This window comes from Ovis aries, chromosome 4, assembly GCF_016772045.2.
Source record: "Ovis aries strain OAR_USU_Benz2616 breed Rambouillet chromosome 4, ARS-UI_Ramb_v3.0, whole genome shotgun sequence".
NCBI lineage: Eukaryota > Metazoa > Chordata > Mammalia > Artiodactyla > Bovidae > Ovis > Ovis aries.
In genome coordinates this window covers 76,063,642-76,091,475 of record NC_056057.1, presented here as the reverse complement: position 1 = coordinate 76,091,475, position 27,834 = coordinate 76,063,642, and the positions used below count along the sequence as shown (strand labels likewise).

At 35.1% G+C, this 27,834-nt stretch overlaps 1 protein-coding gene across 13 annotated transcripts in view; it reads right to left on the bottom strand.

Annotated features, from left to right (window-relative positions):
* CFAP69 (cilia and flagella associated protein 69) overlaps positions 1–27,834 on the bottom strand; it is a 91,204-nt gene that overhangs the window by 52,960 nt on the left and 10,410 nt on the right. For 10 of the 13 annotated variants that reach the window (XM_012176940.5, XM_027968682.3, XM_027968681.3 and 7 more), the window contains exons 3-13: positions 27,209–27,274; positions 24,548–24,657; positions 21,970–22,046; positions 16,329–16,427; positions 13,181–13,330; positions 12,902–13,079; positions 11,105–11,228; positions 8,655–8,703; positions 8,437–8,558; positions 5,552–5,768; positions 2,591–2,755 (exon numbers count right to left, since the gene is read on the bottom strand). In XM_012176940.5, coding sequence (XP_012032330.3) covers positions 2,591–2,755; positions 5,552–5,768; positions 8,437–8,558; positions 8,655–8,703; positions 11,105–11,228; positions 12,902–13,079; positions 13,181–13,330; positions 16,329–16,427; positions 21,970–22,046; positions 24,548–24,657; positions 27,209–27,274 — 1,357 coding nt within the window. Of the gene's footprint in view, positions 1–2,590; positions 2,756–5,551; positions 5,769–8,436; positions 8,559–8,654; positions 8,704–11,104; positions 11,229–12,901; positions 13,080–13,180; positions 13,331–16,328; positions 16,428–21,969; positions 22,047–24,547; positions 24,658–27,189; positions 27,275–27,834 lie in introns of all 13 variants that reach the window. The other 3 variants (XM_060415052.1, XM_060415051.1, XM_060415053.1) reach the window with 2 other exon arrangements.

Here is a 27,834-nt window from a genome sequence, read left to right as displayed (position 1 = left end):
TCTGTGTTGTCTAATTATGTCTACCCAAAGGCATCTTTGACAACTTAGGTAGCAATATTCCTATGTCCTTTAAAAGTTCTCCCTTGCTTCCAATCAAAATTTTAAAAGACTTGAAAATAGTCACTTACACTGATGGAATGTCATTCACAAGAACATTTTGCTTCAGAAAAGGACTTCTCCTTTAAACTTTATATAAGGAACAAAAGTCACTTTTCTTCACTTAAAGTGAATCAAAGGGAATTAGCATTAACAGCAAGGTGTGGAGCTATGTTTCAAAGTAAAAGGGCCATGGAAACTATAGCCTATTTCCATAGTTGCCCCTGAAGGGACAGTTCTTGGTCCTGTTATGGTGAATTACAGGTAAAGGATCAGAGTCTAGGAAGGCTAGTTGAGTGTGCTGGAGGCCAGGGCAAAGGTATGCCATGGACAGAAGGCCTATGTTCTCTTATTAGGACACCTTCTAGGAATCCAGCTTGGCTTGCCTCAGGTCTGCTTCTCTTTGCTAGATTAACTCCTCTTCTTCCTATCTGTGTACGGGTATGTCACTTTCCCTGTTATCTGTAATAAATGTTATGTTAATGCTGAATTATTTTCTTAATATTTATCCTTTAACTCCCTACATTTACCCTCCCCGTGTCCTGTTTTAAATCATTTGATATAATTCTTTCATATTTCCTCTTTCTAAAATAGCATTGTATATATAACTTCCCTAATCCAAACTACTGATAGCTCCCCGTGCTTAAAGTGGATGAAGTTCAAACTCTATTATTATCTGCCATTCAAAACTCTTTCTAGCTTGGCATCTGACTAAACACTTAACTTTATCTCAAATTATTTATCTTCATAAAACTTTGACTCCACTTAAACTCTCTCTCAACAACCATCATGTATATTTTGGCTTCATGTCTTTGCTCATGCTGTCTCCTTGTGTGAAAGGCCATTTCTTTCTCTTTTTTCCTCTTGAAACAGCCTTACCTTCACACCCTAACTCATAAAGTTTCCTGTTAAGAATTGCCCAGCCTTGAAAACTACCTTCTGCCATTTACTCTCTGTATTACTCACTAGGTGCTTTACTGATGGTGCAGGGTAACTCATACTATCTTTCTATGACATATATCTTTCCTTTTGTTTCCATTAAGGCAAGGTCCTGGGAGTTCTGCTCTATACATATTTATGACATCAGTGCCTAAACAACAGGTGTATAAACATTTGTGTTTACAATGCAATTACTATGTGTTGAGCTTATTACTACTATGGAGCCCTCTGTTAGACTCAGTAAGAGAAGATCCTTACCACTAGGAACTCACATAATAAAGATCAGCTTCTTTCAAGTTAAAGGGATAAGGTCCTAAGAAGAAAAAAACCTTTGCTATTTGCTTCTCCTTCCCCATTTGCCACCCAGGTAAGATTAAGACTTCTTCCTGGATATATGGAAAACTGTATTCATCCTGTTAGGCTGGGGCCCTAACATTGAGTTCTGCATAATGAAACGTGCACAGAAGAGATAAAATCTACTTTCAGGTTTGGTTATCCTAAGTAAACTCATCAATAACGTGAATGTTTTTGCCTAGCCCCTTTTTTCAATATCCTCACTTTGTTTATTTATAATAATATTAGAGGGTACCACCCCAATTCAGGCTTCCCTGGTGGCTCAGCTGGTAAAGAATCTGTCTGCAATGCAGGAGACCTGGGTTCAATTCCTAGGTTGGGAAGATCCCCTAGAGAAGGGAACAGCTACCCACTCCAGTGTTCTGGCCTGGAGAATTTCATGGACTCTATAGTTCATGGGGTCACAAAGAGTAGGACATGACTAAGTGACTTTCACTACTGATGGAAGAGTGGGCACCTGTCTTAACAGACAAGAAAGTTTTTGAGTAAGCATTTATAATTAACTGACATCCAGCAAATTATGTCACTTACCCATGTGGTAGTCACTGAACCTGAGTATGACTAATATAACTCTTACTTCTCAAAGTCAGGAAAGGTTAGGGCCAGAGAACTATTTATTATTTTTTAATAATAAAAGGCATAAAGTTTTAACTTTAGGGGTTCTCAATTTTTTGAGAACTCAATTTTGAGCTCAATTTTGAGCTCACATGTATGAATGTTGGGGATAAAGTGACTTAGCATTGTCAAATCTAAGTTAAAAATTAAGGATATCCTGATATTTCACACCAGAAAGCCTATGTAAATTTCTGAATACACCAGTGTACCAGTGTTCTGGTATGTCAAATGCACTGGAAAATGTAATGTTTTCCTCTTTTAAAATGACTCCAAAAGGTCTGGCCAAAAAGTGGTGATCTTACTACTAAAAGAATGAAACATAACAATAGTCCATTAAAAAAAGGATAAAGATAATCCTAAATGAAACCATATCCGAATTAAATAAACACATGTTTAAAGGATAAGTAATCATGATGTTTCAGTAAAGACAAACTAATTTATACCAATAGTATGAAACAAAAATCAAGAAATATTCAGGAGTTTGTCAGCTATTGGACAAAATAAATGTATAGAAAAACATTTCAAACAAAATTTCTAATTTATAAAAATCCTACTTTCATCAGGACAGAAACGTGTTATCTTTTACCTATTAGTTGCTGAATTGCTCCCTTTTCACACAGATCCTTGTTTATAGTATCATTCTCAAGGTAGACCATGGCTCTCAAGAGTCTTAAACTGTAACGCATCTGGGCAAACTTATTGCCACGGCCACCCGCACCATGAAAACTGTTACCATGACTAAAGAAGGAATCTGTAGGAAAATATTAATAGTTTAGTTTACATCAAGAAATTTATACATTATTTCTGTCTATATAAGTTTAAAGAGATGGTAAAATTTTGTCATACTTCAGGGTTTTCCTTTTTAGGGAAGTAAATGTGATTTCGATTCCTCTCCTCTATTTCCTGTATGTGTTTTTAAATTTTACTCAAATGTATCATTATTGCATGTATCTTTTGTCATTTGTTTTTTTATTAACTCAACATTATGTTTTAAAAATTATTCACATGGTTACAAGTAGATCTAGATCACTCAGTTTTAACTGTTTTCCACATCCACATTATAAATAACATTTTATCTGTTCACTAGTACAAACTGCTAGGATGAACATTCTAGTTCATGTCCTCTTGTTCCCACAAAGAAATGTTTTGCCTGTGACACCAGAATCCTGTAGGATACACCCACATGGAGTTCTACTCACCTTGCCAGACTGTTTCCCAAAGTGGTTATATGAATACAATGTATAAGAAATAGATTTTTTTCCTTGATCTATTAAGTGTGAAATAGTAGTTCACTGTTATCTTAATTTGCAGAGCAATTACATTTCCTCTGTAGTGCACTGGGGTTGAGTGTCTTTTAAATTTTTTTTTTTTAATTTGAGATTTTCTCCAAAATTTTTGAAGAATTTTCTTGGCAAACCTTATTCTTTGTCTACTCTACGGAGTTATTTTCTTTTTGATATTTAAGAGTTCTTTATGAGCCTGAATTCCAATTGTTTATCAGTCAGAGGGGTGAATAAATATCTTCTCTCAATTTGTAAATTGTTATCTTATTCAGATTCTGTCATTCTGTCGCACAGATATTTCTGTTTTACAGTAATTGATACATTTAATAATCTTTTATATTCTTATAAATAGTTTAAGCTCTTCTGTTTTTTAAAAAAATCTTTTTTCACCCTGTTATCATAGAGATACCTTCCCATGTTTTCTTCTAAGATTTTTACAGTGTTTCACATTTAGGGTTTTAGTTCATTTTGCAATTAGCTTTTTAAAACAAGTTGAAAAGATCTAATCTTTATTTTTTTCACAGAGGGCCAACTGCCCAAGCACTATTTTTTTCTCATTGATTGGCAATATCATCTCTGATAATTCCCACCTCCCATATATTCCATTTCACTGGTCTATTCCAAGTCTAGTACAATATAATTTTAATTACTATAGCTTTAAGGTCAGTCTTGATAAGTAACAAGACAAGTCCTCTTTCTTGGATATAATATGCATTCTTAGAAAGTTTCTTTTAGAGGTATCTTTTTGTTTGGTGCTAAAAAAATAGTTCAAAATACTATTCGCAGTAATGTGTATAGGTTTAAAAATGTGCGTTCTGGAACTAGACTCCTTGTATTAAATCCTGGCTCTGCTACTTATATTTGAAAGCGACAAGTTATTGAACTCCTCTGACTGAGTTCTATCTACTGAGCTACAGGACTAATAACAGAACCTATAACTCCTAGATTTGTTTTGAGGCCTAAATGATTTAATATTGTTGAAAGGGTTGAGGCCTACCTCACAGTAGATACTCAATAACTGTTAGCCATCAGGCTTCCTTTGGTTAAGCAGCATTACCTTTTGCTTTTTTTTTTTTTTGGTCTTATAGATTTCTATAAATATAAATGATATAAAGCAGATGCAGGAGAATTGTCTTATTTAATGTGCAGGAAAGATTGAGGGCAGGAGAAGGGGAAGACAGAGGATGAGATGGTTGGATGGCATCACCGACTCAATGCACATGAGTTTGGGTAAACTCTGGGAGTTGGTGATGGACAGGGAGGCCTGGTGTGCTGTGGTTCATGGGATCACAAAGAATTGGACACGACTGAGTGACTGAACTGAACTGAATTTAACATGACTAAATTTAATAACTCATCATATTAAAAGCTAGAGAATAAAAATAAGCCATAGTTTTCTCTCCCTCATTGATAAATGAGTGCTAGTCCTGATCTAATAAAAATGCACCATGTAAAATTATTTTCAAAGCAAAGTTACTAACAGAAAAGAAAGCAATATCTTCCTTATAAATTTTTTAAAAGAATATATTTATTTCCCTTCTAAGAATTATGAGAATTGAGATGAAACAGTCATATAAATTATGGCTCTTGTTAATTTAGCAGGCAATATGTGGCTAGAGATCTAGATTTGAAGCTCCATGAAGGTAGGATTTTATTATTTTGAACATAAATGTTTCTTTAGCAGATAAAATATGGTAACTAGTAGGCATTCAATAAATATTTGTTGAATGACTAATTACAATATTATAGGACAGTATAATTATTGGATAGGTCTAATAATACAAAAAATTTAAATCAGTTTAAATGAATGATTTCTTTTACTGAAAGGTATGCATCAGGTATAGCTAACATTTACTAACATCTGACTCTAAATGAAATCTCAGACTTTTTTTTTTTTAAACAGAATTTAAATATATTAAAATCACCGAAGGTCAGATCAACATTTTTAGTTCTCCTTTTAATTGTATTTCTTTTTGTATACCACCATTCAGTTGAAGGATTCCCTGGTGGCTCAGATGGTAAAGAGTCTGCCCGCAACGCAGGAGACCCAAATTCTATCCCTAGATTGGGAAAATTCTCTGGAGAAGGAAATGGCAACCCATTCCAGTATTCTTGCCTGGAAAATTCCATGGACAGAGGAGCCTGGCGGGCTACAGTCCATAGGGTCGCAAAGAGCTGGACATGACTGAGCAACTTCATTTTCACTTTTATTCAGTTGAAATGTGTAAATTGGAATTTTGACAGGAATCTGAAAGCCCACTTACCTTCATTATCACACCATGCTAGAAATTCAAGGACTTGAGCATTTCCATTATAGAACATGTACTCATCTATTAAAAAAGGAGCCACTGATGACAAAGTGGCAATTGCGTGCAGCTGTAGTTCTTCATACTGTGCTGCAGACCATTCAAGTATTTTGTGTTTCTCAGGCCTTTTAACATAGGTAAACAAAGCCAAAATAACTTTGCCATCAATTAATAGCTACGAGAAAGGCAAAAGTACTATGTTAGAGACATAATTAAAACAATTTAAGGAAATTTAATAAAAGATTTCCAATTTGATGTATTATTGATGATGATTTCAAAATATTTCCTTCCTAAAGATTCCAAGCTATGTTAAGTACCAAAAACTAAAAAACCAAAACCCAAACTCAATAATAACAACCGTTCACTATGATCCCCCTTTCTGGGCTATGCACTCTATGGCTGACAATCATACATAATAAGTAGTCATTTTAAAACCTATATTACTTATATATGCAGTATCTATAACTGTAGAACTGCTATAACATAGCTCCTGCTTATCATAAAACCACAAGAGTCAAAAATTTGGGGCAAATAAGCTGGTGGTTATTTCTGCCTTCCTTGCTTTTCTAAAAAAGAAACCTTTTAGAAACTCAATTGTATATTTGAGTTGTATACTTTAAGAAATTATACACTTCAAGAAATCAATTTTGTCTGAAGTTATGATCATGACTATGGCTAATTTTTAAGCATAGCTAACAGAACTTTTACAAATACTCTATCTAGTTTGTATTGAATCCATGATTTCAATAAAAATAAAAAGTGCAATGCTATGATAATATGACAATCAAGTTAATATTATAGTTGATTCCAACTGATACATATTTATGGCTCAAAAGATAGTAACACACCATGTGCTATATTCTATTCAATTTTCTTTTCATCTGGCATTATTCTACAAAGACATTTTCACAACAGCATCTATGAATTTTTCTGAAATTTATATTATTCCACATGGAAAGGGCACAAGATTTAGAACTGAGAAAGCAAAAATAACTATTAGTTCTAGCATTGCTATATTAAGTGAATAATTTTTTTGAAATACTCTGTGAACTGTAAGTAATAGTACACATATTCATTATCACTACCACTACTGAGCCACAAACACAAACATATGACACAAAAAAATTGATTGATTCCATTGCTTACATCTGTGCTTTAAGTAACTTACCATAGTCTTTGTGCCATTTGACTCTGTATCTGTCATTTTAATAGTTATATGATACTCCATTGTAATAATAAAACACATTCTATTGATTTTCTATATGGCACTTCAGAAAATACATTTAGGTTCTACAGAGTACATGTTTTTGATATGAATAATAAAGTTATAACTGTAAAGACAGGCTTTTTCCTGAGCATTTTTTGGTCTATTCCTCAAAGTGTCATTACCAAAAATTTTTCATAGCTCTTTTAATCCTCATAATAATTTCATGAGATAGGTATGTTTTCTATTTTGCAATTGAGATAACTAGAATTGAGATAAGCTAAAATACTTATTCAAGATCACATTACTAGAAAGCAAAGAAACGAGTTTACCTGACTAAAGCCTTAATCACCATACTATACCACTTTTATATTATTACTAATGATGTTAATAGACTGAATGCCCCCCTGGAACTTGAGTTTTAAGACTAAAATGAAATTTCAACTAATGTACTATTAACTAAACAGATGGAATTGTTAGTAAGTAGTTATTTTTTTTTCTACTACCTTTTACAAAGCCTTTATCTTAGTCTCACAAGAGAAGGAGGAATTGAGCCTCAGAAAGTTCAGGTGACTTTGCCAAGGTCATATAGCAAGTAGGTGATAATATAGGCTGAAATTCATTTCCAGTGTTCTTCAAATTACATCATGCTTTATTTAGGATATAAAGTATTAAGATAATTCATGGCTTTTATATATATATATATATATATATGAGTTAGTCACTCATATTTCAACTCTTTGTATATCCCCATGGACTGCAGCCCGCTAGGGTCCTCTGTCCATGGAATTCTCCAGGCCAGAATTCTGGAATGGGTAGCCATTCTCTTTTCCAGGGGATCTTCCCGACCCAAGGATTGAACCCAGGTCTCCTGCACTGCAGGTGGATTCTTTACTGTGTTAGCCACCAGGGAAGGCCGAGTGTATGTATATATGTGTGTATGTGCGTCTGTGTATACAAAGAGGTTAGATTTGTGTGGAGAAAAAGCAGGGTCATAGGGCTTGAAATGGGCATCACAGAGATGAGCAATTTCTTCTAGCATTAAATCATCCCTTATTACTATGGTCAGAGAGACTATTAGGCTGGGTGGGCCTATATGGATTGCCTTCCATATTATGTTCTCTTTTTAGCAGCTCTAAATATATAAATAAATCTCCCAGGTTCTCCTGCTTTTCCTTGATTTGTTTGATTTTATTTTAGGTAAAATCACTATTCATTAATAGATATGAAAAATTTTGAAAAGGTGAAATTCCAGTGAATAAGAGTTTGTTACTTAGGCAATGCACCCCACTCCAGTACTCTTGCCTGGAAAATCCCATGGATGGAGGAGCCTGGCAGGCTGCAGTCCATGGGGTCGCGAAGAGTCGGACATGACTGAGTGACTTCACTTTCACTTTTCACTTTCATGGATTGGAGAAGGAAATGGCAACCCAGTCCAGTATTCTTGCCTGGAGAATCCCAGGGGCGGGGAGCCTGGTGGGCTGCCATCTATGGGGTTACACAGAGTCGGACTGAAGTGACTTAGTAGTAGTAGTAGTATGGTAAACATATGGGCTGATGAAAGATTTGCAGCTGTGACTTTTAAAAAATTACACTACACAGTGAGACAATTTTAATTTTTGTTTTGATTACTTTTTACCTGTATAGTAGATAAATCTTTACATAAGATCACAATTATATTAAACAGCAATTTCTTCAACTCAAAATCTTCATAGGAATTAGAAAGCTTAAGACCTTTTACCAAAGGATTTTGACTTTTAACTGTGAGGGAGAAAAAAAGGAAAAGGAAAATAAAAGCTGAAATGATGTGTAAGACATATTAAGATAATTATAACTTGAAAGTTTTATGGTTTTTACCTTCATTAAATGTTGCAAATAATATCAAATCCCTGGTAAAGCCAGACTCCTAATAAAAATACACAAAAGAAACAGATGGATGAATTAATTATATGTAAATTAGGTTGCAGATTCCCATATTTACTTAATATTTAAGTATATTTGTCACATTCTCCTTGTCATTGATTTGAATTCATAAAGCACTAATAGTAGGAAGGGATGAAAGCAAGAAAATAAAAGCATATAGCCAGATAAGCCTGTAATTTATTTAATATTAAACTTAACTTTGTAGGTCCTAAGAAATATTTTACATTATTCTATGAATATTTTGTAAGATGCTGTTTAAAATTTGTTAGGAACCTACTAATGTATTACTACAAGTTACTTAGGTAATTCCATAGCTTCAGTTGAGAAAAGAAGGAAAGAAAATAGTTATTTTCAACAGCTTTTCTTCTTAATACCCCCGAGCTCCCCATCCTGACATCAACCACTCTCATATATGAAAGTCTTGGTCAAGAGAAAACAAACAATTCCTATTTAACCCAATAAGCCCTGAAGAATGACGAGAACTGCAAACATTTCAGCATGAGGGAACTCATTCCTGACAGAGATATTCTAGGTGGACTTTGTACATTAGGAAGAATTTATAAGACAAACTTTGGGCTTTTGAGCTTGCAACTATATATTCCTACTACTTTAAGATCTACCTGTTTTCTTTAAAATGTGAAGATGTTATATCTGTTGATTCACATTCATGGAATTCACCCAAGTTTGCAAGGATGCTAATGAGAATTTATTGACTGACCATGGGCTTCCACAAAACATAGGTCCACCTACATATTGCAGCCTTGACTAGGAAGCTATGTAGGTAATGAACGAAAAAATGACTTTTAGACTGAGGCCAGGCCCTTGCACCTTAAAGAGATGCTAAAATTCAGGGTAAACCTGTAATCTTAGTGGTTTGAAGAACCAGAAGACAGAGGCAATCACAGGCAACCTGTGGGATAATATCAAAGAAATTAAACATAAGTATAGTCAGTTTCAGAAGGACGGGAGAGAGAGAATGGGGTTGGAAAAATATTTAAAGAATTGTGGTCTCAAATTCTCCAAGTGAAAGTGAAAGTGTTACCTGCTCAGTCGGGTAGACTCTTTGAGACCCATGGACTGTAATCCTCCAGGCTCCTCTGTTCATGGAATTCTCCAGGCAAGAATACTAGAATGGGTAGCCATTCTCTTCTCCAGGGGATCTTCCCAACCCAGAGATTGAACCTGGGTCTTCTGCATGGCAGGCAGATTCTTTAGCACCTGAGCCACTGAATGACAGGTTTTTCCTTATATTTACATACTCAGGAAATTTAAATCAAAGTTAATAAGTAAATTTAAAGGAAATCAACCCTGAATATTCATTGGAAGGACTGATGCTGAAGCTGAAGCTCCAATACTTTGGCCACCTGATGCCAAGAGCCATCTCATTGGAAAAGACTCTGACGCTGGGAAAGATTGAAGGCAGGAGGAGCAGGGGATGACAGAGCATAAGAAGTTGGATGGCATCACCAACTCAATGGACATGAGTTTGGGCAAACTCCAGGAGATGGTGAAGGACAGGGAAGCCTGGCGTGCTGCAGTCCATGGGGTTGCAGAGTCAGACATGAGCAAGCTACTGAACAACAATAACATATTCAGGAAGATTTATGAATCTCAACCAGGGCAAATACTGAGAAAAATCACATCTTGGCACATTATAGTAAAACTGCTGAAAACCAAAAAGAGTGAAAATCTTGAAAACAGAGGACAAAGTGATGCATTTTACAGAGAACAGCAATTTGAAATAATGACTGCTTCTTATAGAAAACAATGGAGGCCAGAAGACAGTGGAATGATATCTTTAAAGTGCTGAAATAGAAGAAAAATTGCATCTAGAAGTCCATATTTTGTGAACACAGATGTCAAGAATTAAAGTTAATTAAAGCTATTCTAAGATACAAGAAACTAAGAAAATTTGTTGCTAGCAGTCAGCAGATCTGCATCACAAGGAATGGTGAAGGAAGTTCTTTGGGTGAAAGAGATGGTAACAGTTAGAAACTCATATCATCAGGAAGAGATGAAAAACATCATGAGTAGTAAATACGTGAGTAAATTATATAGTACATGAGGAAGATCTCAGCTGTCCAAAGGGATGCAAAGAAGAATTGGCAGAGTGCAAGTATACTGGTGACCATAATGATATAACCTGGTATTTATAATCAAGTACATAAATGTTGGGAAGATCCCCTGGAGAAGGGAAAGGCCACCCACTCCAGTATTCTGGCCTAGAGAATTTCATGGACAGTCCATGGGGTCACTCAAAGAGTGGGACATGACTAAATCACTTTCACTTTCACATAAATGTTACACCGTTTAGGACTCCTTCCTCCTCCCTACACCCACTGCTTCCACAATTAAAATTAAAATGCAATTTGATTTATACTTACAATCATTGGTGCCCCAGGATTTTGAGATATAATTGTTGTGATCACTAATATGTCATTTCTAAGCTGACGATCATAATGACTAACGCCTCTTATAAACAGATTTTTAAATACTTCCTTCAAAGCCCTAAAAAATAAAATCATATCTTTAAAGCCATATTTCTATGGAAATAAGTATTTCCCACCAAAATCTCCCTTTTCCATTCATTTCAAAATATTTCTAATCTTTTCTCTTTCCAAATCTACCTGTAATTCACTGAGGGAGCAAATAAGAATCTCTCAATCGAGTCTATACATGGTGGTCAAAGTGACTTTTCTAAAATAAAGATTCAGTTACATCATTCTTCTTTCTAAAATTACTTAAAGGCTTTTTTCCTTTGTTCTCAGGATAAAGTCCTACCTCTTTAGCACAGGTTATCAGGCCTTCCATGCTATGATCCCTGCTAACATTGTTAGCTTCATCTTTCACTATTCTACCCTGTATTTTCTCTCTCACTATATGGAATTTCTTTAAATTTTTCAGTTTTACTAAATTCTGCTTTCACTTCTCTTCCTCTATCTAGGATGCTCTCTACATGCAAAACTCTTGTGTTGCTAACTCACATTTAGCATTCAGATACCAGATTAGGGTTTGTTGTGAAGTGTTCATTAACTCTCCAAGTATGGGTTAGGTTCCCTGTACAACGGGCATTTGCCACTCTATCTTCTAGGACCTGCTTGCTCTTCTCATGATAACAGTATCCTTATTTTTATTTAGGCAGTCACTCTTTCCCCACTTTTGGTCTTGTGATGCTGCCTTTAACTAAAGGGAAGCTAGTTAGAACATTTCTTCTTTCTGTCACTAGTAATTCACTCTGGAATGGGCATATGGTCAGCATCAGGTTAGCAGGAACTCAGAAAATTTTTCTTTGAGCTTTTGGAATAGGAAGTCTTCTCTTCTGCTTGGTTTGGGGTTGTGATGATGTGATACTAGACTTCTTAGGTCTAACCATATGGATCTTGTGACTTAAGCCAACACAGTGGAAAACAGAGAAGAGAGAAGAGGGCTCAAGTCCTGATATTTGCTGAGCCTTGAATACAGCTGCATATGAAATCAGTTTTATCCTTGACTCTGTAGTTACATGAGCTCATAAATTTCCTATTTGGTTTGAATCAGTTGAGTTGGGGGGTTCAGTCATTTGCAAACAAAAATGTGCTGATCTACCCTCTTCTGGAGAACATGAAGGACCTTGCAATAATTCTCTTTCATAACGTTTCGTATGCTCTCTTTTAGTTGCCAATTTACTTGTCTGTCTCTCTTAACATAAAGTGCCATGAACGCCACGGCAGTATAGAGACCATCTCTATACTGTTTCCAGTTGTACTTCCACAGCCTAGTACTGAACCTGGCACAGAGCAGACAGTAATTACTTGATAAATAAATGAATAAGTAACTTAAAGTCTCACTCATGTTATTGCTAATGCTTATGCAATATTTGGAAGAGAGTAAATACTCAAAAATAGGTTTACTAAATGAACATATGAGATAGTCCTTTTAAATATATAATTTTACTTTATTATATACTCAAGGACACAATTTACTTTTGTTAACAAGCTACTTTAAATGTCTCCCACATAGAAAGAAAAGACTTGTTATCATGCAAATACATTTATACCGTGGTACCAAAAAAAAAGTCCTGAAACATAGCTATCACATGAATCAAAAACCTAATTGAACACAAATTTAAACAAAGAGTTTAGTTATGTCACCAGCTATCATTTTAAGGCTAAAAACATTCCTGTCTAACCCCATATACTTACAGCAAACATTTCAAGTTACTAAGCTGTTGTATGACTTCTTCCTTTGAAGATTTTTCCAGTAAGTTCCAAAGTATTTCAGATGAACGAAATAAAAGTTGTCCAGAGGGATCTGGGTCGTTGAGGTGAGCACAGATTCCACTGGCTGCTTGTGCTTTCACCATTAAAGTACAATTAACTTCTGAAAATAAATTCTAAAATTGTTTTATAGACTCGACATTGTTAGATAAAAACAAAAATAGTTGAGAATGAAGTGTTCAGTTATGTACATAATATACAAACCAGAAGTTGAGAGATGCTGCAGAGCTTTAAGTACCCAAAGTTTCTCAACAAGTTGATTTTCAAGCAGCTTCAACGACTGGATCATTGTTTTTGCCAGTCCTCCAACTTCAGCCATTTTAATCTTATATGAGGAACTAGCCTGCTGGTAACCTAACAACCAATTAGTGAATAAATATGTGCAATTATTTCACATAGAAATCATCTACATTAAACAAAGGAATGAGTAATTTATCACTAAACAGCAACAACAACAACAAAAAATTTTTTTTAAAAGTATATGGCAAAGGGTTGGACACGACTGAGCAACTGAACTGATATGGCATTTTAAAATGGTATAGCACAGGGTAGGCAGACTTACTCTATAATAGGCCAGGTAACAAGTATCTTAGGTTTATGTAGCCTATAAGGTTTCTCTCTCAAATATTCAACACTGCTACCATAGCACGAAAGCAGGTATAAACTGTATAAAAATAAGTGGGCATGGCTGTGTTCCAGTAAAAGTTTATTTACAGAGGGCTGGTTTTGGCTCAGGATCCACAGTTTGCCGATCCCTAGTGTAGAATTTGAAATAGGACCACAGTTTTGGAGACATATCTTAAATGCTAAAATGAACATTATTTCTTGTCTCTAGATACACTTTTCCATAAATGAAAATGGCATGATTACAAATACTAAATGTATTCATATTCAAGTCAATTCACGACTTTAGTGCTTTCAAGGGACCACAATTATGCAATTTGGTGATGTAATTTGGCAATGAATATATAATGCTATTCTGATAAATGCTAGTGAAATATAATGGTATTTTAAGGAAGCATGATTCTTGGCGATAATAGCTCCCATGAGCAACACCACCACCTCTCCTGTGATACAGCTGCACAGGTAGTTGCCCAACAATCTCTCAACTCAAGAGAGATTAAATACACAGCAGAGGGTACCTGCTTCCTTGAGATACAGCTATTTTCCCTTGTAGTGATATACTACCTACCTCCCTGATTTCTTGACTTTTGAGACCAACTAGATTCTTTGCCATGGTTCTGAGATGTCTGTTATTTCATCTTTATGCATTTGATCTTTAGCCCTGGACATGGCCCTGTCCTTTGCTGTGATGGGTTCTCTGGTATACCCTAGCTATTCACTTTAGGTGTATAAAAAGTAAGTATAAAGAGGAAACCAAACATTGCATAATTTCGTCATTCAGAGATAACAACCTTAACATTCTGGTATATTTCTTAGAGTATTGATATCTTAATATATCATATAATATTAACAATACACTATATGTAGAATTTTATATTCAATTGTAGCCACTAAACATTTTATTGTAAGCCTTTTCTCATTCTATAAAATATTTTCCCAAATCATGGTTTTTTTTGCATAATAGCCTGGTTGCATGCCTGTACTTTGTGCTTACAGTATCTTTATATATTTAGTTTACATTTATATAGAAGGATATTGTAATATTAAGGCTCATGAACCTGATTCCTATCCCCAGGGATATGTCTCATACAATTGCCCTACCGATGACTTTTCAGCTGTGGTCCCAGATATCCAGCCATGCCATCACCTGAAACCAACTGTGCGACACAGCTACTGAGAGCACTGCCTAAGGTTTCCAATATTCAGAGCCTGGTTAAATTAAGATCAGCCTCACTTCTCTGCATTGTAACTCCTCTGTCTTATCTTATACATCATTTGTTCCCCCCCCCCCTTTTTTTTTCTATCTTAAAAAGACAGTGGATATATTGCCTAGGTTAACCTTATGCTTGTACTCTTAATTCCATCCTCTCATGTTTTGGGAATTTCTTCCTCTCATTTTCCATATACTAGCTTCTTGTTCCTCTGCCTATAGGGGAAAATGAAGTTTCCCCCTATCCTAAAAATTATGAAAAAAAACCAAATATCTTTTTTGATTTTGCTACCAGTTGAGTTGTTCTCTATCTTCCTTCTTTTTCTTCTCCATCTGATCTTAATACATAAGTCGGCACTCACTGTCTCTATTCTCACAGTCCTTTCATTCTTTGGTCTTGTATCTGTCCTATTTATGGCAATAGTTCCACCAAAGATGTACTAGAGTTTTCCAGATATCACATCAATTGGTAATTTGACTCTTTAATTACAGAAGCCTCTACAGTAATTGACATTAGGACTACTTCCTTCATCAAATATTTTATTCACTGGCATACAAGACATGACGATCTTTTGCTTTTCATCCTCCACTTTGAACCTTCTGTCATTGCCAATTTCTTTGGATCGTTTTTTCCCCCTGGATCTCAGTATGGACCCTCTCCATGCTGTTATTCTTAGTCCTTTCCCATTGACATGTTTTATCTCCTGGAAAAACTCAAGCATCTAGATGGTTTCAATTTTCATTTCTATTTGGGTGAATTCCAAACCTGTATTTCTGTTAGTATTCAGTGTCTACTATCTATCAAACACTTTCTCCTGTTTATCTCATTGATAGCTCAAATATGACAGTTAATAATCTCTCTACTCATTTCTTCACTTCAGATGTCTTCCCATTTTCCCCTATTCTAAGTAATATTTTTTTTCTACCAGTGTCTTATTTTCACCTATCTTAAGGAACAGAGAACTTTAAAATGTATTTTATATCTTTCTCCTTTCCTAAATTGATTATAAATTATGGAAACTATGAAGGTAGGAAATATATCCTAAAGTAACATTATATCCTCCATATAGCAAGTGTCCCCTATCTTGATACTACCCATTTCAGTGTGACTCATTATACCATTATATATTAAGATTCCTTAGCTGTAACATGCAGAATTCTTTTTCCAGAAGTGGTGGAAAACGTTATTAGCTTTGGGGATCTAACATTATAAACGTTAGAAAAGAATAATATTATCAACAGTATTAAATTACATTAACAGTAATGATTATAATTAAACTAGTTTGGGTTTAGCCTTAAAAATTTTATTATAAATATTTAACATCAGAATATCTAAAGTTGACAAAAACATAATTTTTCTGTTTAAAATGACTGAAGAGCTTGAGACTGCTAAAAAAGCCTGTTTTTGATGTGTTGCATTTATGATCCCCACTCTGTTTTTACAAGTTCAAAGAGATATGAGAATGTTCTGTTTTATAAAGACACAAGTTATTACTGAAACAGTATTGAAAACTTTACCTGGAATATGCTTTTTTGGTGGTTCTGCATGATAAAAGTCAATAATACACTTACAAATTTGAATCCTCAATTCAGAATTTTGTATTTTCATTAAGTCACCTGTCAGAAAGATGAATGAATGCTGTTTAATAACAATGACATATGTTTATCTACAGTTTTAAGGATAAAGTATTAGTAACATGATTATTAAAATATCATCAGCAGAGATTCAAACTGGATCATGTAATTTTAAATACATACACACATACACACACAAAACACCCTATCTATCCTTGGACAAGAATCAACTCAGCCTTTCCTTCCCAAGAAGAAAGGAATGGTAATTAGCACCTAGAACAAGATTGCCTAAGATTAAATGCTGCTTGACCACTTCAGTTCAGTTCAGTTCAGTTCAGTTCAGTCGCTCAGTGGTGTCCAACTCTTTGCGACCCCATGAATTGCAGCCCCCCAGGCCTCCCTGTCCATCACCATCTCCCAGAGCTCACTCAGACTCACGTCCATCGAGTCGGTGATGCCATCCAGCCATCTCATCCTCTGTCGTCCCCTTCTCCTCCTGCCCCAATCCCTCCCAGCATCAGAGTCTTTTCCAGTGAGTCAACTCTTCGCATGAGGTGGCCAAAGTATTGGAGTTTCAGCCTCAGCATCAGTCCTTCCAATGAACACCCAGGACTGATCTCCTTTAGGATGGACTGGTTGGATCTCCTTGCAGTCCAAGGGACTCTCAAGAGTCTTCTCCAACACCACACTTCAAAAGCATCAATTCTTCAGTGCTCAGCTTTCTTCACAGTCCAACTCTCACATCCATATATGACCACTGGAAAAACCATAGCCTTGACTAGACGGACCTAGGTCGGCAAAGTAATATCTCTGCTTTTGAATATGCTATCTAAGTTGGTCATAACTTTCCTTCCAAAGAGCAAGAGTCTTTTAATTTCATGGCTGCAGTCACCATCTGCAGTGATTTGGGAGCCCCCAAAAATAAAGTCTGATACTGTTTCCACTGTTTCCCCATCTATTTCCCATGAAGTGATGGGACCAGATGCCATGATCTTTGTTTTCTGAATATTGAGCTTTAAGCCAACTTTTTCACTCTCCTCTTTCATCAAGAGGTTTTTAGTTCCTCTTCACTTTCTGCCATCCTACTACCTGTATAAAGTTGTGTCTCAGTTTTCTCATCCATAAATTGGTATAGAAATAGTTACTACTTTAAAGATTGATGTGAGAATTAAATGAGTTAGCCTGAGAAAACGGCTGAGAGTTTTCCTCCCTAGTCAGTAATCTATTGCCTCTAATAATATATCCTTTGCTTAGAAAAGTTCCAGCTGAGCTCTGCCCCCTCAGTTTATTGACAGACTGGAAGATAGTGTTTCTAGGCAGTCTTTCGCCTGCTGATAATAATTTTATGTTCGAGTTATTGTGGCGGGGATGGAGGATAGGGAAGGTTCCTTTTCAGTCATATTTAAACAACTTCTGAATTGGCTTCAGCCTATACTTCAAACTGGATTGCATTTGCTCTGGCGAAGTCCTCCAAGTATGATCCCTAAGAGAATCTGAAAATGACCAGTGGGATTCTGAAAATGATCCATGCCTTCTGGGCACCTGCAGAACAACTGCAGTCAGGAGAATCAGCTTCAGGACGGAAAAAGATCTGCTTGGATTCTCTGAGGGAAAGAGATAATTAGATCTCCCTTGAAGATTTGTGTTTTGCATTAGGTCTTGCATAATGTTTATCTCTGAGGGTAGTCAGTGAGTGCGTAAGCAAGTGGACAGGAGGAGGGAGCATGAAGGAGACAGCCTAACTTTAGGAGAATCTATCTGCAAAAACTAACACTGGGTGGGGAGGGTGGAGCGGGGCAAGGGGAAAGACAGGCTACTCTTAATTTTTTTGGACTCTCCTTTGTGGTTGAAAACTCACTAAGTTTTGAAACAAATTAGGCAACAGGAACAACTAAACTTTTCCAACAAAACTAGCCAAACCAAGTTTATGGGAAATGCTAAGGTTTCTTGTCTGTTTCACTATCATTTTAGTTCCTGTAAGTTCAGATCATCTTTCATGGTTTCCTGTTTTACAATCTCAGGGCAGAGTACCAACTTTTTCCTTCATGTTTCCAGAATCCTGCTGTTAAGTGGAAAAAATATCTACTATTTAGGACAAAAAGTAATATAATTCATTTTTATAAATAGCACAAGTAGAAACTGGAAATTATTAGTAAAAATGAATATCCTTTTTTCAAAGCTTTGTATTACAATTATTTTAGTTTCAACTCATGTTTCCAGCAATTAATAAAGGACAGAACAGCAGTACTTACTGTAAGTAATCAGTGAAAGGAGTTCATTTTTTAGCTAAGAGTTCATATTGCCCTCAAATGAGGCAATAACATGCTCTGCGGGCAGGGATTCAACAAACAGCAGACTGACACAGTGAGAAAGGGCTATGTATTATACAAATGCATACTTAAAAGTAATAAGGGCAACAGAGAATTTTTTAATGTTATCAACCAAATCTACACATTTAAAGCTGTTAATACTATCATATCCTCTTCCAGGTTGGTTCGCTTCTCACTGGTAAATTAGTTTCCCATTAGTTTCCAACCTGCCTGTTCCTAAAGGTCATCTTATCTAACTCCCCATGTCTATTCTAAATTCCTTCTTCACCCACTGTAGGCCACAATAATTTCTCCTGAAGTACCTACAGATGAAGACTATGAAACTTTATTTAGACATAAAAGTGTAGTGTCTGTGTTAAAATTTTTAAATGATACTAGTATTTTACTATACTAGTTTCTGTCATCTTTCAATATGGAATATGATGTTAGGAACATAAATTTCAGGAAATAATTATTTTTAATTTGTATTTCTTTTATTTCTACTATACAAACAAAAACTAAATTAATAAGTATAAATTTAATTTAGGATTTGTTTTGGGAACATGATGTCATGTCTCAGGGGCTGATTCAAGGAGCCATAGTGTTTGATAAATTCAGACTGAAATTGAAGAAAGTAGGGAAAACCACAAGACCATTCAGGTATGACCTAAATCAAATCCCTTATACAGTAGAAGTGAGAAATAGATTTAAGGGACTAGATCTGATAGACAGAGTGCCTGATGAACTATGGACAGAGGTTCGTGACATTGTATAGGAGACAGGGATCAAGACCATCCCCATGGAAAAGAAATGCAAAAAAGCAAAATGGCTGTCTGGGGAGGCCTTACAAATAGCTGTAAAAAGAACAGAAGCAAGAAGCAAAGGAGAAAAGGAAAGATATAAGCATCTGAACGAAGAGTTCCAAAGAATAGCAAGAAGAGATAAGAAAGCCTTCCTCAGCAATCAATGCAAAGAAATAGAGGAAAACAACAGAATGGGAAAGACTAGAGATCTCTTCAAGAAAATTAGAGATGCCAAGGGAACATTTCATGCAAAGATGGGCTCAATAAAGGACAGAAATGGTATGGACCTAACAGAAGCAGAGATATTAAGAAGAGATGGCAGGAACACACAGAAGAACTGTACAAAAAAGATCTACATGACAAAGATAATCATGATGGTGTGATCACTCACGTAGAGCCAGACATCCTGGAATGTGAAGTCAAGTGGGCCTTAGAAAGAATCACTACGAACAAAGCTAGTGGAGGTGATGGAATTCCAGTGGAGCTATTTCAAATCCTGAAGGATGATGCTGTGAAAGTCCTGCACTCAGTATGCCAGCAAATTTGGAAAACTCAGCAGTGGCCACAGGACTGGAAAAGGTCAGTGTTCATTCCAATCCCAAAGAAAGGCAATACCAAAGAATGCTCAAACTACTGCACAATTGCACTCATCTCACATGCTAGTAAAGTAATGCTCAAAATTCTCCAAGCCAGGCTTCAGCAATACGTGAACCATGAACTTCCAGATGTTCAAGCTGGTTAAAGAAAAGGCAGAGGAATCAGAGACCAAATTGCCAACACCCACTGGATCATGGAAAAAGCAAGAGAGTTCCAGAAAAACATCTATTTCTGCTTTATTGACTATGACAAAGCCTTTGACTGTGTGGATCACAAGAAACTGTGGAAAATTCTAAAAGAGATGGGAATACAGACCACCTGACCTGCCTCTTGAGAAATCTGTATGCAGGTCAGGAAGCAACAGTTAGAACTGGAGATGGAACAACAGACTGGTTCCAGATAGGAAAAGGAGTGCATCAAGGTTGTATATTGTCACCCTGCTTATTTAACTTATGTGCAGAGTACATCATGAGAAACGCTGGGCTGGAAGAAGCACAAGCTGGAATCAAGATTGCCGGGAGAAATATCAATAACCTCAGATATGCAGGTGACACCACCCTTATGGCAGAAAGTGAAGAGGAACTAAAAAGCCTCTTGATGAAAGTGAAAGAGGAGAGTGAAAAAGTTGGCTTAAAGCTCAACATTCAGAAAATGAAGATCATGGCATCTGGTCCCATCACTTCATGGGAAATAGATGGGGAAACAGGAGAAACAGCGTCAGACTTTATTTTGGAGGGCTCCAAAATCACTGCAGATGGTGACTGCAGCCATAAAATTAAAAGACGCTTACTCCTTGGAAGAAAAGTTATGACCAACCTAGATAGCATATTCAAAAGCAGAGACATTACTTTGTCAACAAAGGTCCGTCTAGTCAAGGCTATGGTTTTTCCTGTGGTCATGTATGGATGTGAGAGTTGGACTGTGAAGAAGGCTGAGCACCAAAGAATTGATGCTTTTGAAGTGTGGTGTTGGAGAAGACTCTTGAGAGTCCCTTGGACTGCAAGGAGATCCAACCAGCCCATTCTAAAGGAAATCAGTCCTGGGATTTCTCTGGAAGGAATGATACTAAAGCTGAAGCTCCAGTATTTTGGCCACCTCATGTGAAGAGCTGACTCATTGGAAAAGACTCTGATGCTGGGAGGGATTGTGGGCAGGAGGAGAAGGGGACGACAGAGGATGAGATGGCTGGATGGCATCACTGACTCGATGGACATGAGTCTGAGTGAGCTCTGGGAGATGGTGATGGACAGGGAGGCCTGGCGTGCTGCAATTCATGGGGTTGTAAAGAGTCGGACACGACTGAGCGACTGAACTGAAGTGTTTGATCTCATTTCTATTATTTTCTTTCTCTAGAAAATTGAGGTATAAGCCAAATATAAACACCTGCTTGTGATTTTTTTATATTTTTGTGTACAAAACACAGGCATCTTTATGTATATTATATTAAAGTTCCCAATATTCCAGCATTTTAAGATTTAAAATTATTTAATAAATAATTGGGCCCGCAATCAATTCCTGCAATCATTTAGATTCAAGCGGTTATTAGAGCTCAAAGATGAAAACATTTGTGTGATTACTGAGAGGAACATGTACTTCTGATTTACACACAAAAAAATGTTAAACATTTCAACGAACTAAATACATAACATCAAGACATATAAGCACAAAGAAATATCTTCCAGTCCTTATAATGAAGGAACAAAAAATCTTGTTGGTATCATGAAACACCTGAGTGGAAGATAATACAAAAAATATCACCAAGCACACTATGATTAATCTCCAACCAGAAAATAAGAAAAGAGAAGAAGTATTCTTAGTGAAACATAGTGAAAGAGATATTTCCTTCTTGTCAATGGTCCAATCATCTTAACTCACCCAAAAGTCCAACTGAATTAGCAGTATCTTCAGCATATGTTATTTCATCTGATGCTTTCTTTTTCAAAAATGGCAAGCTTCAATAAGAATGAAGAATATATGAGTTATGTTTAATGAAGTCCTTCACTGAAGCATCATTTGCAAAATAGAGGAAAATTTCTCTTCTAAAGATTAAAATGAGGATAAATATCCTGTTTCTTTATTACTGGAGAATTAACTACCAAAAAAAAAATTGTTTTTCTAACCAGCTGACCAAAATAAAATAAAACAAAATAAAATTGGTTTATAAAAATGAAGAGAGATGGACATAAAAGGCAAGAGTTTAGATAGCCATCTTGCAATACTACATAAATACAAAACTTATGAATTCTCTTTCCTCTCTGAGGGTAAGATAATACTATCAAAATTAGGAGTACACTAGAAAAGCTGATACAAATTACAGGTCTAGTTTTACCTATAGCTTAAAGGCTGTTTAGGGGATTTTTTTCCTGAAAATTTGCAACTCCAGTTAATATCTCAATGGTCTATTTGTTCTTAAGGGTTAGTGACTTTTTCCTTATTAATTGGATTAGTTACCATCCACAAAATAACATATATACTTTTTGAGACACTAAAGAATTCAATTTAACAAATATTAATTATATTAGAATCCTATTTCACAACTAATATAACCAAAGTTATTTGAAAATAATTTATTTATTCACAAATCAGAAAAGATAGGGCACTTGAACCTACGTCATTAGTCTGTCAGAGAAGAAATAAAAGTCAGTTCCTAAATAAAAAATATCTACTATTTCAGCCCTTCAGGGGTTCAAAATTTGAAATTATTATATGTTATTTAAAGATATTTAATATGTCTTATATATAGTACTTTTAAATCATATTTTTCAAGAAAAATTAACCAAGTGATTGAAAAACAACACTGGGAACTATCACATATGGATATATATATATATATATAGGCCAATCAGAATTAAAAGATATTTCAATGTTAAGCTATGAAAAAGAAAAATTTATAAATGTCATCAAGGTTCATTTCTAGTATTTCTAGGTGTCATTTCTAGAATTTTTCACTTGAAGTAATTTATTACTTGACACCCAGCTCATTGTTGAATCTCTAAAGTGAAAAACTCTAAAATGAATTCTTCTTGTCATATTTTTTCCTTTTATTACCAAAGAAAGCAACCTAAAGGATAAAGCATCAGAAGAGTTTCCCACCAAAAAGGTTATGAAAAAAGTAAGCATTATGCTTCTGATGCACTGAGAAAATGAATTACTTGAGGCCAAAATAGAAGGGCTTGATTTTACTTTTTAAATTTTCAATGTTTTTATATCCCCAAAATGACCTTAAAAGGAAATCAAGTGAGGGTATGGTATGGAAAAGTGCATGATAAAAGGAGAAATTAGGAAATTTTAAAAAAAGAATGTGGACAATTATGAACTATGAAGGTAAGTAAAGAGTGCATTTCTAAAGATTTCTCATATTATGCAATGAAACATTCAGTTACAGCTTTCCTAGAGAACCAATTCTTGGTAGAGTACTCTAGGAACACTGATACTGAAAGTAATGTGAACACGGTATTCTAAGATTGCATGGCCTCAAAATCTGAAACTATTTTACATAATATTATCTCACATCAATATAAAAATAATTTCCAATTAGTATATTACAGTTCCTTGAGAGCATCAGAGCAATCATTTATTTCTTTATTTTACATGGTCTCTATTAAAAAGGCATGGAAAGGACAGTCAATAAATTATTTTCAATCATTTGTTCAGATATCAAAAAACTTAAATGAACTTAGTAACAAAATTGCAAATATTGCTACTAAATCTAAAAGTGAGAGATATACTTACTATGTATAAATACTATTATTTATAATTAAAAGAAACTCACTTTTTAAAGTTAAATTGGTAGAAAGGTTTAGAAGATTCAACTGTCAAAAAGTTTATCTCTTTTTAAAGAAATTTCCTCTACTGTATTATATTGAAAATGGGGAATATGTATTTTAATACACATCTTGATTAGCAATTATATGGCTGTTCCCCCAAATGGTTGCTGAAACAATAGTACAGAGAATGGAAGACATAAATTTTATAATTCTGATCTCTAATTTACATTTTGAAAAATAATCTCCCAAATAATTTGGTGATAAATCCTTCTTTATTCAAATTTGGAAGATCAAATAAAACATTTTGACTCTCATATCTTTGAGAGTCAAATATTTTAAAGAGATAGAAAAAAACTAGACAGAAATTAGTATTATCCATACATTTTCTTAAGGATTCTCTAAAAATACTATAACTTCTTATTTATATCTCACATTTTTCATTCACTTGGGATAACTTATTATGAGAAAACATTTTAATATACTTGCAGTTTAAGTTCTTGTGGCCAGAAATCTCAGATTACAGTAAAATGGACTACCTTTGAGATATCAGCTGCTGGAATCAAGTGATCAAGTGAAGCTTCCTGAGTTCTATATTGCTTTGCTACACTATAAAGCATAATGTCTTTATAAGATAAAACATAAAATACTGCATGCGTGCTAATATAAAATAAAGTTTAAAAACTTACCCACATAATTTTATGATATTATATGCAGGTTCTATAAAATGGGGCTGTGTTTTAATTTTTTCTGCACACAGATTCAGAATTTTAAATATCTGTGCTAAATCCCTTAAGGGCTTTAATATTTTTAGTTAAGAAATAAAATTAAGATTTTTATTAATATATTCTTTACAGTATTTCTATCAAGAAAATCTATAGAATTCCATCTATTTCGTTAAACATGGTTGACCCTATTTTAATTACAGTAATTTTGAAGTGTAAAGAGAAAAACAGAACCATTTTTAAGGAATATTATTTAACTTTTGTCTCAGTAACCTCTTATTCAAAATATTTTTTCTCTTCTCACCACATCTTTAGAATCTGATTACCAACTACTACATCAGATACTCAACTGAGCAATAACTTATTATTGGCAATGAGTAATAACACTTTGAAAAAAAAAACTTAATGGCTCAATTATATCCTTCATCTCCACCCAAATACAAAATATACATTGCTCAGGAATAAGCAAACCAAACCTGCCTTACTTTCCTGCATAATTTATTAATATTACTCAGTTGCCTTTTCTTGTTTTTAAGGTTTATATTGGTTGAAATTTTATTTAAGACTAGTTTATGAAAGCAAAATGTACCCTCTCTAGATCTTCAGGTAAAAGCAACTTTTATTATATCTATTAAAAAAACCCAATTGGTACCTAAACAAATTTCACTTTTTTTTTTAATAGTTAAGGGGACATGGTAATGTGACTTGCACTTCTTCACTGAATCTGATCACTTCTAGTCTCTTTCTAGGAGCTTCTCTGTAAAAGACAGGAGAGCTAGATGTATTAGAAATACAAACTTCCATTAACTTCCTGGGGAAATGACTAAGATACCTCTCTAACCTATCTTTGCTTTATGTTTTATAAAGTCTAAAGTCAGACTACTGAAGACATTCAGAAACAGAGCCATTTGCCACCAACTCTCTGGCCTGAAGAAGAAAAAACAATGGAGGTGTTGAGTTATCAGGTTAAGACAGGAAAAGAAATCATTTGCTAGTAGACTTTCTTGGTTACCAGTAAACAATGCTTGATATCCACAAGCCCTCAGTAACTGACTGACCAAACAAATCCATATAAAACAAGGCTAAAATAAGGTGAGAAGAGTTAGATAAAATTATAAGGCACATTTTTCTAAATGGGAGGCTTAAGATGTTATGATATATTAAACAAGCTAAATTAGAGGCTGGTATTTTCTTTAAACCTGGTTGGACAACTGTTAAAGTTTTTTTAGATAAATACTACTGTAATTGTGGTTGTGGACCATGCCAGTTCTGGAACAATATGTTATCAGTCTATGGAAAAATAACTATAGAAAGTGAGTTTCCTGTAACAATTCTATTGCATTTTACAATAGCATGTATATGCAAAGGTTAAAAAAGAAAACAACCCCCCGGCAGCAAACTGGTTCTTAATCACACATAGTTTTGAAACACACTATTCTCTACATATTCTAATCATGGGGGTATATTCATTGGGAATAACATGTTTATAGAATGTTTTGAAGATTATCAAGCAATGCTGGTGTGTTATCTAGTCTTCCTTGTGATCTAATGAGGAGCTATTATCCCTATTTCATAAGGGTGAAAAAATTAAAAAGTTTATCAACAGTGCAAATACTCAAGTAAACTGGTAGAAAAAAGACTTTGACTTGGCCCTCCTAACTACATCCACTATCTCTCTGAGTCTATAGAAACTGACACTACACAGTTAATATTGCATTATACTGTTTCTTCTGCTTTATATTCTCTGGTAAAAATATAATTTTGTAAAAGACATAAAATGTTAGATATTTTCTGTGGTAAACAGAATAATGGCCTGTTCAATGATATCTCAGAGAAGGCAATGGCAACCCACTCCAGTACTCTTGCCTGGAAAATCCTATGGACGGAGGAGCCTGGTAAGCTGCAGTCCATGGGGTTGCTAAGAGTCGAACACGACTGACCGTCTTCACTTCCACTTTCCACTTTCCTGCATTGGAGAAGGAAATGGAAACCCAGTCTAGTGTTCTTGCCTGGAGAATCCCAGGGACGGTGGAGCCTGGTGGGCTGCCGTCTATGGGGTCGCACAGAGTCGGACATGACTGAAGTGACTTAGCAGCAGCAGCAGCAGCAACAATGATAACTACATCCTAACCCCTAGAACTTGTGAATGTTACCTTTCTTACTATATGGCAAAGGGAATTTTCTGATGTGATTAAAAGCCTTGAGATGGGAAAGTTATCCACAATTATCCAGGTAGGCTAAATACAATCACAGTGTCCTTATAAGGAAAGGAGAGGCAGGAGAGGGTCAAAGAAGGAGGAGTGATGGCAAAAGTAGAGGTGAGGGGGTGGTCCTTGGCTACCTCTTGGGAAGGGCCCAGGAAGCCAAGGAAGGCTGGCTGCTTCTAGAAGCTGGCAAAGGCAAGGAATGGTGTCTCCCCTAGAGCTTCAGAAGGAGCCAGCCCTGCCAACACCTCCCCTTGAGCCCAGTGAGACTTCCAGACTATAAAACAAAAATTTCATGTGGTTTTAAGGCACTGAGTCTGTGGTAATTTGTTATAGAAGCAATGGGAAACTAACACGTTTCCTAATAATTCTCCCATTTTAGGATAAAGGAAACAAACATACACATATAAGTAAAGGATACAAATCCATTTTGATAACACTGCACCAATTTCTTGACAGATTTAAGTTGTCTTTCTTCCAAATCATCCTGAAACAAATTATCTATTTTAGCTGTTTTGTGTTATTCTGTTGAGATTTTTAAAAGTTTCCCTTAATGTAAGAAGAAAGTAGACACATTATCAAGTAATTCTTGAATTACTTTATTATAATGTAAGCATTATAAAATGCTTCCTAAAATAGTGAAGGTTAAAAATAAACTATATATTCGAATAGGAAATTGCAAATCAAAACTAGATTAATATAAAAGCAGTAACGGTTTCCAGAAATATTAATAAGACTTGAGGTATGTTGAGCATTTTTCTATGCCAAATACCATTTAGGCAATATATATAGATATCATTTCATTAATATTCAAAATAACCTTATCAGGAGGGTATTTTTATTATCCTTCTTTTTCAGAACAGGAATCTCAGCTGAAACACTAATTATTCCAAATCATACAGCTAATAACCAGTGATTTATGAAGTCAGATTTGACCATCTGAGTCCAGAAGTTGTATTTTTAACCTAAAATATGCCCAATATAATGGCTCAAACTAAACATCTTCAGTCAATTTAAACAAAACATACACACACACACACACACACA